Source organism: Tachypleus tridentatus, chromosome 6 (assembly GCF_004210375.1).
Source record: "Tachypleus tridentatus isolate NWPU-2018 chromosome 6, ASM421037v1, whole genome shotgun sequence".
Lineage (NCBI taxonomy): Eukaryota > Metazoa > Arthropoda > Merostomata > Xiphosura > Limulidae > Tachypleus > Tachypleus tridentatus.
In genome coordinates, this window is record NC_134830.1 from 105,955,473 (window position 1) to 105,968,612 (window position 13,140).

General features: G+C 32.6%; 1 protein-coding gene across 2 annotated transcripts in view; it reads right to left on the reverse strand.

Annotated features, from left to right (window-relative positions):
• The window catches only part of Rcd6 (Reduction in Cnn dots 6), a 54,910-nt gene that overhangs the window by 11,123 nt on the left and 30,647 nt on the right, over positions 1–13,140 (reverse strand). Inside the window, exons 2-5 of one of the 2 annotated variants that reach the window (XM_076506776.1) lie at positions 7,601–7,687; positions 2,943–2,997; positions 1,685–1,773; positions 1,087–1,182 (exon numbers count right to left, since the gene is read on the reverse strand). In XM_076506776.1, the coding sequence (XP_076362891.1) occupies positions 1,087–1,182; positions 1,685–1,773; positions 2,943–2,997; positions 7,601–7,687 (327 nt within the window). The remainder of the gene's footprint in view (positions 1–1,086; positions 1,183–1,684; positions 1,774–2,942; positions 2,998–7,600; positions 7,688–13,140) is intronic. The other variant, XM_076506777.1, reaches the window with a different exon arrangement.

Consider the following 13,140-nt stretch of genomic DNA (forward strand, 5'->3'; position numbering starts at 1 on the left):
TACCAAGTCGAAGAACAAACTGGCTGCTAGTTGTTTATGTCACTAAAATTCCAATTTGCGGAGCGCAAAAAAAGGAAAAAACGAAAAAGGAAAAATAGAATTGTGTATAGTCAAGCGTGCTATTTGTAGATTAAGATAAAATAGGTAAAATTCCGAATTTAATGAACCTCATCTGTTTTGACCTCCATTTTTCGAAATATTTGTATTTTCTGTACGGCCGCGTTTTCTGCCTGTAAGGCTTAAACAGGAAAAGTTAGGTTAATAATTCCCATTCTGCACGTTTTAAAGGTGTGTTTTCAAATTAGTTAATCATTCAGTAAGTTTATTTTTTAACCTTAAATAATACTTGTTTTTCCAAATAATTATATGTCTGTAATTAAAAAGAACGTTGTCGTTCCCCAACTTTCAACGCCAGTCACCGAAATGTGTTGTTTGTTTTTTCACTACCGGAAATACAGTTGTCATAATTGCTTTACTTAATGTCAAAGGTAAAACATCCACCGTTAATTAAAGATGAAAATTATGTTATAAGAAGTGGTGAGTTTCTACAAAAACAAACTTCAGGCCATTCTACAAAAATATTCCAAATAAAAATTCGGCAAGCTTGAGAACTTTTTACTCTTTAATTCGGAGTTTGATTCCTGCAATAAAATCAACAAACGCAATCCGTTACTTAAATTTGGCCTTAATAACAAACAAGTAAAATCTGCAAAATATAAACATGTCAGTTATTTTCTAGATAAAATAGAAAGTTGAAAAACCATAAAAGTAAAGTTACATTTTTACACGGCCCGGCATGGCTAAGTGGTTAAGGCACTCGACTCGTAAGCCGAGGGTGGTGGGTTTAAATCCCCGTTCTATCAAACATCCTCGCTTGTTAGGCGTGGGAGCGTCTAATGTGACGGTCAATCCCCCCTATTTGTTAGGAAACGAGTAGACCAAGAGTTGGCGGTGGGCGGTGATAATTAGCTACCTTCCTTCTAGTTTTACACTGCTAAATTAAGAACGGATAACGCAGATAGATCTGGTGTAGTTTTGCGCAAAATTGAAAAGCAAACAAAACATTTTTACATCTCTAACACTCACCCAATAATAAAGGCTCATGAATAATACCAATCCACATTCTGGGAAGTAAAACAGGATCACCACAAAAAGCCATCCCAACAAATACTTGGATCTTTTCTGTAAGGCAACGGAAAAGACAACGGATTATAAGCATAATTTAAATATTAAGAATTTATTGACGACCGTCGTTAACTTTAATGCATATTTCATAAATATACATTTCACGTATATATATGTATACCACCCACATTTTTACATCTATTCATTTCATACGCGAAAGTTTTGAATTATTCAAAAGTACTACCCTTGTTTTCAAACAGAAAAAAAAGAGTATTTTAATAATGTGTTATTAATCTTCCTTAACATGAGTCTTTGTTACCTTGGCAGACCAAGAAAACGGTTGTTTAAAAAAACGTATTTGAAACATCCAAGTATACGTTATAGCTTATTTTAAAAGCCTTTAGAGAAAATCTTATTTTTAAGGATGACAACACTTCTTATGCGAGTGTGTTTTTTCTGATGTAATTTTATTTAAAATCCAGGAATTGTTTTAAAAAGCAGTCATGAAAGTTCTGACGTCAGGTTTTGATAGAATTACTTACTAGAGGAAGCTACTTACCAGGCCAAGGCCGGCGAGTAACGCGAAGGACATCACCAAGGTAAAGAAATAACCAGCCGCTAAGATATACGACGGTACCGGAAGTTTGACTAATTAAAGAAAACACAGAAAAATATATTTACACATTCATGTATTTTTAAGAGAATAAAATAAATAAACAATATTTTTATTGCTGTTAAGAATACGTGATGTAACATTTTATTACAAGTTATATTTTTTAAACTTTATCAATAGTTAAAATTTCCTTTTTTACGGATATTTTTTGTTTTAATTCTTATACATATTTAGTTTGCATTTTATTCCAAATTATTATTTTTCAAATTAAGTTAATAAAATACATTGAAACACAACTTTATCACATAATTTTGTAACAAGTATTCTCCTGTTGATGACATTAAACGCTTGTTATAAACCTGAGTATAAAGAATAATAGAATTTAATTAAGCTTACACAAATTTCTGTGTTCGTTGTTTTTTAAGTTTTGGTTTTAATCAGAAATTCATTTTATGTTAATAGTTAACAAAAGTTTGGAAACTAAAAAATATTGTAGCAGATATCATAGGTCTTTTCCTTACATTTTATTTCCTTAAAATTACTTAAAAACAGAAAACTACGTTTCAAGGTTATAATTTGAAAGCAAATTATACGCTTTAGTTGCCCAAATAATTTTGGCACTTTAATAGTCATGTTTTACATTCGTTTAAATCCAACTTTCAGATAACCGTGAGAGGGTCAAAGTCAGTTTTTTTATTTATCATTTCTTATGGGAAAGCAGCAGAATACTGAGTGTATAAAAAAACCTGGCCAGTTTTGACGCATCTCTAAAGTAATATGAAGTAAAATTTAATACTAAAATGATAAAAACAGAAGGTTGTTTGACTCTATAAATCATTCGTTTACGCACATCGTTATTTTGGGATAAAAAGCAAGTATAAGTACCTGTACTAAACAATCAAAATGTATCTAGCTACCTTTCATTTTCTAAGTATAATTTAAGTCACTTTGCCTTTTTCATGTTTGTAAACTGTATTCAAGGATAAGCAGCAATACTCGGAACCAAAGTCGAGCAATTTGTTTTAACACTTTTAATAATCAGGCCTTTTTTTCTCTCGTTTTTTCCTCTACACTTATCTTTGTACATAATCGGAAAACCTATATAGGCAACTTATAGAGGATTAACATTTTAAATAAAGTCCATACGACATTAATCTTATTCATAACATTTTAAATCATAAATAAGAAACAAAAAGAGGTTCACCTTCAGCTTCTATGATCCACCACAACTCAATAACGAATGCAACTGCGTATACAACCTGAAAAAATACAGCAAAAATAAATATCAGGCGTAATACACGACACCCTCATTTATTACCCATTGGTTAATTAACCATCTTTTAGACAATGATGAGAATGTGTTAAAGAGAATAAAAGAACACATGTGACCAATCCTTTCAGTTCCAATCACATATTCACGACTACATGTAGTCATACAACCAAATGCTTAAAACAGAAGAGAAAGAATTCATACTTTGGAGCATTTTGTCACAAGTTTAAACTCGCGTGTTAACAACTAGCTGATATACACTGAACTCCGTATTTTGAATATGAGAAATGACGTGAACTATTAACAATAACAAAATTTACTATTATTTGTAACAAACCTGGTTCATATGTTCTTAAAGGCAGAAACTGGAGATGAACCATTATAAACGCAACATTATTAACAAACAGAGCATGTGGTTCTAGTAAGAACAATGTATGATGAAATTTCATATTTTCTCCACATTGAAACTTTACAGAATCATAAAATTTTGTCTGTCTAAGCGATACCTAATTGAAACTCTCATTTTATTGATGGGTTAAGTAAAAATGAAAGTTTTAGAAAACAAAAAATATAGATTTATTTAATTACTTATTTTTACTCTCAACTCCTCCCTAGTGTATATATTCAAGATATGGAACACACTATTACGCTGATTAAATGTTTTCTTTGTTTGACTTAAGTTAAGCACGAAGCTACACAATGTTCTGTCCACCATGAATATCGAAACTCGGTTTCAAGCAGTGAAAGTCCGCAGACATACCGCTTTGCCAACAGGGGCACTGATTAAAGGAAATGACGTCCATAAATGTCAAACAAAGTTGAATACGTTCATAGTGAGCACTAAAATGTGTAATCTACTTATGTAATGCTCTAGTTTCCTTGAAAATAAACTAGTTTTGGGTTTTTATTTTGTGTATTGTAAAATATAATTAGAAGTAACAAAGTGTAAGCTACTTCACTTTTTTTCAGTTTTTCTGTTTTATCAGCATAGTATTCTCTATGCCAGGGTCACAGTATAATGATTCCATAGTTTTATACAGACGTTAAATGTGCGTTTCATTTCAGATAAAAACTTCCTTTAAAAGATATGCTGTAGCACACAATCCTTCTATTATTCTCGATAAAAAAATCTTCTTTTAGGCTTATAAATGAAGTAAGGGCTTTGTAGTTTGTCTGTTTTTAAACTTAGTTTTGACTCTAATTGATGGTACTGGTGCATAATGTGATATGATTTTGTTTACTAAGATAAATTAATAAAGAGTTAGAGGATATCATACATGTTTTTGTTTCTCTTGATTACGAGAAACTCACTTGAAATAAAAATGTATACCAGAACGGCTGGTATGGGTATTAACACTTCTATTGATAAGGAGAGAACAACTTTTCGGCCTTCCTAGATCATTTTCAGAATAAGAAACCTGAAGATGGCCTAGGAAGGTCGAAACGTTGTTCTCTCTTATTCAATAAGTGTTACTAAAAATCTGGTTTCAATCCCACGGTGAGCAGTGCAATAGCTCCTTACGTAGTTTTGCTCTTAACAACAAACAAACGAAAACAAAGTGTCATGATCACCAGCTCATTAAATAATGATGTAAACCTGTCACTCACCAGAGAGAGCAAGAAGTGATTAGTCACAAGAAAAAAAAGCGCTTAGTCATGTAAAATATTTTTCATTTAAATAAAAATATTTCTCATGTTAAAGTAAAGTATAATATCATGATTTTTTGTTTAGATCTTGCCTTGTAACAACTATGTTATAAATAAAGCCGAAATGTTGTTAAGCCTTTTAGCTACTTGTCTTACGATTGTTGTTTTAAGGGAAACCGGGACGCCGTCAAAAATTTTAGGGAAAACATTAAATGCGCGTCTTCTTGTGTTTTGAAAAAAATAGTAAGTGGAAGGACATGAAACGATATTTCGTACATGACCAGTCCATTGTGTTGCTTCGTGCTTAAACAAACAAACAAGTTAAAATTACTCTTAGCCAGGTGGGTTACGGCATGCGACTCGTAATCTGAGGGTCACGGGTTCGCGTCCCCCTCGCACCCAAGATGCTCGCCTTTTTAGCCGTGGGGGCGTTATAATGTTACTGTTAATCCCACTATTCGTTGGTAAAAGAGTAGCCCAAGAGTTGGCGGTGGGTGATGATGACTAGCTGCCTTCCCTGTAGTCTTACACTGCTAAATTAGGGACGGCTAGAGTAGATAGCCCTCGAGTTGCTTTGCGCGAAATTCAAAAACGAACAAAAACAATAAAAATACTCTGAAAAGAAATTATAAAGCAAATTCTTAGTAACACTAAGATATACGTTGAAGAAGTTTGTTTATGTGGTATACGAACCTTGGTGTTTGACTACGAACAGTGGCATCATGTGTCTTTCTTACCATTAGGTATTGAGGGCCCCCACAACCCACACTCTGAGTGTGTTAATAAGTTAATAGTTTCAAAAACAAAAGCTTTATCATCATTGCTGTTTTATCTTATGAACTCTCATTTTTAGCAATCACAAGACAGGATTTACTCAGCATCACCGATAATGTTGACTTCTCATTACACTTTTATCAGTGTTTATAAATGTGACAGTCATGATTATACACGTAAAATAAAATAACAATAAAAAACACAAATTTACAGTATTAAAACTTTAATGTCCGCGTTTAATTATTCATGGTCATGATGTTATTATAACAAATGTGAAATGTGTCTATATAATCCTCACATCGGGGTCCAAATTCACAAAGTTGTATTGAATTGAAAAAATAAAAATTAACAACAATAACTATGTAATTTATTTCGATGAATTATGTACAAGTGGTTAGGAATGATGCATGCGGGAAAATAAAACATATCAACTATATCTGAACACGAAGAAACTACAAAAAACAGTAATAATGACGATTTATAATTAGTTATACTGTTACTTGAAAAAAGTTTGAAAAGAGATTATTGGACGATGACAACTAAAGCAATATAAGATGAACAGAAAGAAAGACCAACTGAAGACACAGTGTTACTAAAGCAATATAAGATGAACAGAAAGAAAAACCAACTGAAGACACAGTGTTACTAAAGCAATATAAGATGAACAGAAAGAAAAACCAACTGAAGACACAGTGTTACTAAAGCAATATAAGATGAACAGAAAGAAAAACCAACTGAAGACAGTGTTACTAAAGCACTGTTTGTAGTAGAAGAAAAAAATCACACAGAGTATAACATCGTCAAGATGCTGGCAAGAAATAAAACCAAAGAGGTAAACTTATATCTTGATATCACGTGTCTCTTTTTAACAACAAAAATTATTATTTGTAAAAAAAAAAACTTTTAAAAATCTTTTATAAAAAACAACTTGGCTTGTGGTACATAAATGTTTTCCATTACTTGGATAAAAACACTGTAATTACCGACAAGTTTACATTTTCAAAGCAAAAATTCGTTGAAAAAATAATGTTTTAAAGGGCTTTATAACCATTACAGGAATATCTACAATGGTAAAATTTCTATGAGCATATATATATATAGACACACACACATATATATATAGTATTCCTTCAGGTGTAAAAGAAGCTAGTATAACTAAACATTCTCTTAAAAATTCTCCTTTTACAAAACAGTGATTCCCAATAGATGAAACGTCAAGACCAGGTCTTTTGTAATAGGCCACGTGCATATATGTTTTTTCAAACAACAATAAAAGGCCTGGTAATAATTAAATGAACTTCATTTTCAAACACTGAAATTACAGCGTTTGAGAAATTATCAACATAATATTGTCGTTTTAAACTGCATAATAAGCGCAGAAAACAATCTGAAAAGCTTGCAAGTAACAACAGATTAAGTTGGAACTGCTACATACAAGAAAAGCAATCGCGTGAGGTCCGGCATAACCACGAGGTTAGGGCGCTCGACGGGTTTGAATCTCTGTCCCACGAAACATGTTCGTTTTTTCAGTCGTGGAAACGTTATAGTATGACGGTGAATCTCACTTTTCATTGGTAAAAGAGTAGTCGAAGAATTGACGGTGGGTGGTGATAACTAGCTGCCTTCCCTTTAGTCTTACACTTCATAATTAGGGACGACAAGCGCAGATAGCCTTCCTGTAGCTTTGCGCGAAATTCCAAACAAAGCAAACGCGTAAAGTAAATTATTATAAACATTTTATTCCCATTATGTTTCATATTCTCATATAAGTATATGACTTTTTTTATGATTACTACGATAGGTTTATATGTGTTATAAGTGTATGTTTTATCTAAGGTGAGATTATATTATGCAAAAAACTTACGTTTTAAATAGGACAAGTTTCTCTCTTTTCCTTTTTCGTCAAGTAATTGAAAAATTTTCTTCTAAATGATATATTCCAACTAACCTACACTAAACATGCCCGCCCTCTCAGCCGTGGGACCGTTATAATGTACCAGTGAATCCCACTATGTGTTGGTAAAAGATTATCCTAAAACTTGGCGGTGGGTGAGAATGACTAGCTACCTTCCCTCTAATATTACAATGCTAAATTAGGGACTGCTAGCGAAGATAGCCCTTGTGTAGCTTTATGCGAAATTTAGAAACAAAACAACAAACAATTAACCTACCTGAACGTATCTAGTAGAAATAAGAAATGCTTGGATTGGATAAAAATTGTATGCTGTTTCCTTCTTACACTGGACACCAGGTGATGGCTTGCTTAGTAAAGAATAGGAATAATAATAAAGTTGTTCTGTAATTAAAGTCGTGAACATTGACTAGAGTTCATGTGTATTATTTTAAATATATATCAAATGTTGTTGTTGTTGCTTTTATACAATGTTAGGAGATATGAATCAAGGATCATCAATGTCAAATTAACGTCAACATTTTTAAAGTGTTTCTTATTGGTATAACATGGGTATTATTTAAACGTTTTATTTTCAAACTCACTGGTGTATTTATGTTGAGAGTTTTTGACCTTTGCGAGATCTGATTTACTTTAAAGTTCAAGTAATTATAGAAGAAACTGGGAGAGCATGCTTAGATTTATTTGACACCACTGGCTAAGAACACTATTTTGGGGAATTGTGTATATCTGTTACTATTAATATGTTACTGCATGAATCTAGATTTTACGTAGGTTCGTAATTTCTAATTTATTATTATTTATTTTATACATTAGTATCGTAAACTTTCTGATATACCCTCACTTTTGAACCACGATCTTTATAATTTTGTGTCACATAATCTCTTAGCCAGAGGAAAAGACCTGAAAAAAAGGGCCAAGTGAATTAGTCCACTGAATATAATTTCTTCAGCAGAACAAGTACACGTTATAATTTTGTTGGGATAAAATATTTTTGACTTAAACCAAATTTATTCAGTGTGAAATTATCGACCTTATCCTTGGTAATATCATGTCTTCTGTAGATATAAAATCTGTTTCACTATAGCTTATAATGTCCTGTGGGAAATGTTCAACCTTACCCTTGGTAATATCAAGTCTTCTGTTGAGATAAAATCTACTTAGGTATAGCTGGGCCCAGTATGGCCTAGTGTGTTAAGGCGTTCGACTCGTATTTCGAAGGTCGCGGGTTCCAATCCCGGTTGCACCAAACATGCTCGCCCTTTCAGCCGTGGGGGCGTTATAATGTGATGGTCAATCCCACTCTTCGTTGGTAAAAGAGTAGCCCAAGAGTCGGCGGTGGGTGGTGATCACTAGCTGCCTTCCCTCTAGTCTTACACTGCTAAATTAAGGATGACTAGCGCAGATAGCCCTCGAGCAGGTTTGCGCAAAATTAAAAAAAATAATAACTATAGATTATAATGTCCTGTGTGAATCTTTCAATCTTATCCTTGTTAATATCATGTCTTTTGTACTTAGGAAGTATTGATGTTTTGTTTCTAACTTTTGTCAAACATTTTCTTTGTTCTTAATTTAGGAACTTTTGTTAACGTTTGTTATTGTTGTTGTTTTTTAAATAAAAAAGGTTAGCATAAGAAACAAAAGTTAAAACATCTTTCGAAAAGCTGCGTAAATACGTAATCAAGTGAAGAGCATAAATATCCTCCCTGAAATAAGAAACGTTTAATGGTTATATTATGCACTCTCTTGTAAATGGAGCTAGTAAATACTAAATAATAATTTTAAGTAAACACACAACTAAATTTTAAAAATTACAAAATGTGTGTCCTAAATATTAAAGAAATTAACCGCAAAATAATTCCAATCTCGAACTTTAATCTATATATATATTCTAGTCATACTCGGTATGGCCTTTATAGTGTAGGCAAAAGTCTTCCCTGCTCCTCGGCTGGCTTGTTATTGAAATGTTCAACTTTCAATCAAAACATAAAAATGTCATATAAAAATATTAGACAAGTATTTTAGTTATTTATTAGACATGAGTAGCTGTGTTTAACAACATTTTAACTATACACTTTATTTTAAACCTTCACATACCTTTACATCTTTATTTTGGGCTCAATATTAATGAAATTATTTTATTATTAAAATCAAAGCTATAAAAGAACACCAGGTCGACGGCAAATAATCTAAAGAAAAATATATTTTTTATACAAATTTTGAAGTATTGCATCCGTGTATCATCTCTCTGGTGATGCTGATGTAGTTCGCTTAATAATCGGTGTTTTTAAGCTCTACACTTCAGTAGTTTTAATTAATTGACAATTAACTTTTGTTTATATTGCCATTTACTTACAGAGACTGAAAATGGAAAACATCAACACATCCGTTTGTAACCGTTTTCAAAGAAACTTCTGACTTCAATATTTTATTACTTTTGTATAATTACAGTTCTCTATATCAGAATATCAATGAATCTAAGACAACACAAAAAGTGAAGGAACACAGTTAGCTATATAAACAGAAACTTAATTTGTCATGAATGATACACTGCGTTGAATTTGAATATTCGGTATTTAGCTTTTTAATAATAGAGTACGAAAAAACTTAATTATATAAATTTATAGTGTTTGACCTAATGTGTTCGGTTATATTAGGTTCTCACAGTGTAGATTTAACAAAACTGAAAGCGTAACTAGAGTGTTTCTATACGTCAGGACTTTTGTATTTTAATAGATTTGTTAAGCTATTGTTTTTCAGAAGTTTCCAACAAATATATGCAAAGGGCTATCTGCACATAGGTGCCCTTAACTTTGAGTTAATAAACTAGAAGTATATAAATCAGCTACTCAATCCCACCGCCATTAAGCGAAGGTGTATTTCTTGTAACTTTTATTTATTTGGCTCCACACCCGTTTACTGTATGCTTATATATTACAAAGTTTTTCGCCTAATTATGTCATTAGTTATAGACATCTTTGGTGTGCTTGTAAAATGTTACTACGATGTTAATAGCCCTCTTTACTTTTCGCAGTCCCCCGCTAGGACAGCGGTAAGTCTTCGAATTTACAATGCTAAAATCAAGAGTTCAATTACTCTCGGTAGACACAGCAGACAGCCCGATGTGGCTTTGCTATAAAAAACACACACACTTATGTTTCACGTCTTGGCATAAGAGAAGTTTCTCAAGATAGGAAGTACCGGATGCAAACACGATTGCACCCATTTCATTGGCATTATCAATGAAAACAGTGTTTAGCGTTTTTGCTCTAACATTAAAACTATAAAAGATACAACTTAATGCCTTGCAAGACCTAAATAGGTCATCCGGCGGTTCAAAATTTCTTGTGAGTGGCATAATTCTGAAGGAGTCAGAGCAATTCAGAATATCCTAGTACTTTGAAGGCGTTGGTCCTACAGAAACATTCATGACAGAAAAATCACACAAGAAATAAGATATTTTTGGAGAAATGGGACCATTTTTGCAAACGTATTGTAATTTATAATTCTAATTTATATCAAGATACACACTTATTCTCCTCATAAAAACTGGAGGTTCAAAAATGAGCTTATAGACAGTTTTTGGAAAAAGTGTTTGTTTGTTTGTTTGTTTTTGAATTTCGCATAAAGCTACTCAAGGGCTATCTGTGCTAGCCGTCCCTAATTTAGTAGTGTAAGACTAGAGGGAAGGCAGCTAGTCATCACCACCCACCGCCAACTCTTAGGTTACTTTTTTACCAACGAATAGCGGGATTGACCGTCACATTATAACGCCCCCACGGCTGAAAGGGCGAGCATGTTTGGCGCGACGGAGATGCGAACCCGCGACCCTCAGATTACGAGTCGCACGCCTTAACACGCTTGGCCATGCCGGGCCATATGGAAAAAGTGCCAACGGTTACGGAGATACAACAGCCATCTTTGGTAACCACAGGCATTTTTGTGAGCACGACAAAATATTGTTTCTAATTGCATAAATAAGTAAAATAAACATGCTGAAGTGAATGTGCAGTGTAGACACAATAGAACTGCGGTCTGTATGAGACAGATTACGATTACATTTTTTTAACTATCCTTGCCTGACAGAACATTATGATTCGGTAGTTACTTTTAAAGCTCATCCACGGTTCCAAATTGTAGAATATATTTTGTGGCAATAGACCGCAAACCACGAACCCTAACATTCATAAGCTGAGCCATGTTTGGTCCCTATTTTAATAGAAATATTAGACACTTTTGAATGGTTACATGTTGCACTATTATTATTATTGCTTGCATTAAAATACAAAATGACGAAGGAAAAGAAAGTATTTTGTTGGGATCAGTTTGATAACGAGTAAAGAAAAAAACAAGAAGCAGTCCTGTTTATAACATGTTTCATGCAAATCACTTTAATTTTGTTGGATGCGTTCGATTTTTGATTTGATCATTCACAAAACAATAGTGTTCCTGAACACAGAAATAACGTAAAAACGACAACTATACATTTTAAAATTTATTTAGGCTGGTTGATTGTTTTGCTATTAAACAAATAACTGATTATACTTAGGTTTCTGATTGTTTCTAACCTCCCTGCCCCTTCCTGGTGGTTCAACGGCAGATCTGAGGGTTATAACGCACAAAATCTGGTTTTGAGTATTGATAACCATTATGTAGCTTTAGGCTTCACAAAACAAACTGGGTGTCTCGTTTGTGAATCGTTAACCTACCAATATACTACAATAGAGTCGCTTACATTTATGTCAGATATAACTCATGAACCCTAACGTTTTGGATAAACTGACCAAGATGACTCTGAAATACTATTATGTTAACGTTCCTGGTATAAATTTAGCAAATACTTTGGTGTACAATCACTCAGTTGTGCTGTTAACGAGATGGTTACAACGTAAAAATCGAAAAGCTTTATAACGTGTTATTCTTCAGTATGGGTTATGCTTAAAGTATCAAAATCAACAACATGGTGACTTTTTTTTGTATTTTGACGATGTGTCACTGAAACGTAATTCTTTTTTTACTCACAATAGATATGGCGCTTAATTTTTGCCTTTGTTTTTATAGCTGTTAATCATAAATCGGTAAAATCTACTCGTAACAATAAATACACCAGATTACAGACGTTTACGAATTTATATTAATATTTGTACTATATATACAAAAATGGCTCGTTTGGGTTGAGAAAATATTTTACGAGCCGTTTTTGCATATATATTTCTCTACAAGTGGGTTTTCTCGACATCACTGATTAATATTTGTACTTTTCCCTACTTTTTAACTATTATTGATTGTATTTATCGTTGTTATTAAAGTTATTATGATTTCAATATCATTTATTACACCTAACTCAAGAGTATATTTTAAATATAAATAGCCCCCGTTACCTTTCTAGATCTTGCAATGATAGTTTTTAAAGTGACAATAACTAAACAATAATTACAATAGACAACAATAACTAACGTCGCAGTGACATATAACGTGAAAGCAGCGCTTTACCACCATCTGAAATGAAATCACAAATATATGAAAATAATGTGATGTGTTCAAGGGCTTTTGATTGCATAACTTCATATTTATTTATAATTATTCTTTACATCACAGTTTATACAGATGGTGCAAATAAACATTTCGGATGCTATGTAAAATAAATAAATAAAATATAGTGTTCTTGATTCGAACACAAATCATAATAATCATGTAGGAAGACTATGGTATCTTATTTTCAAGTACCAAAAGTAACAAATGATCCCTAATCTAGCTAAATATCATTTTAGTTATTATCTGTTCTGTAAGTTTTAGTGG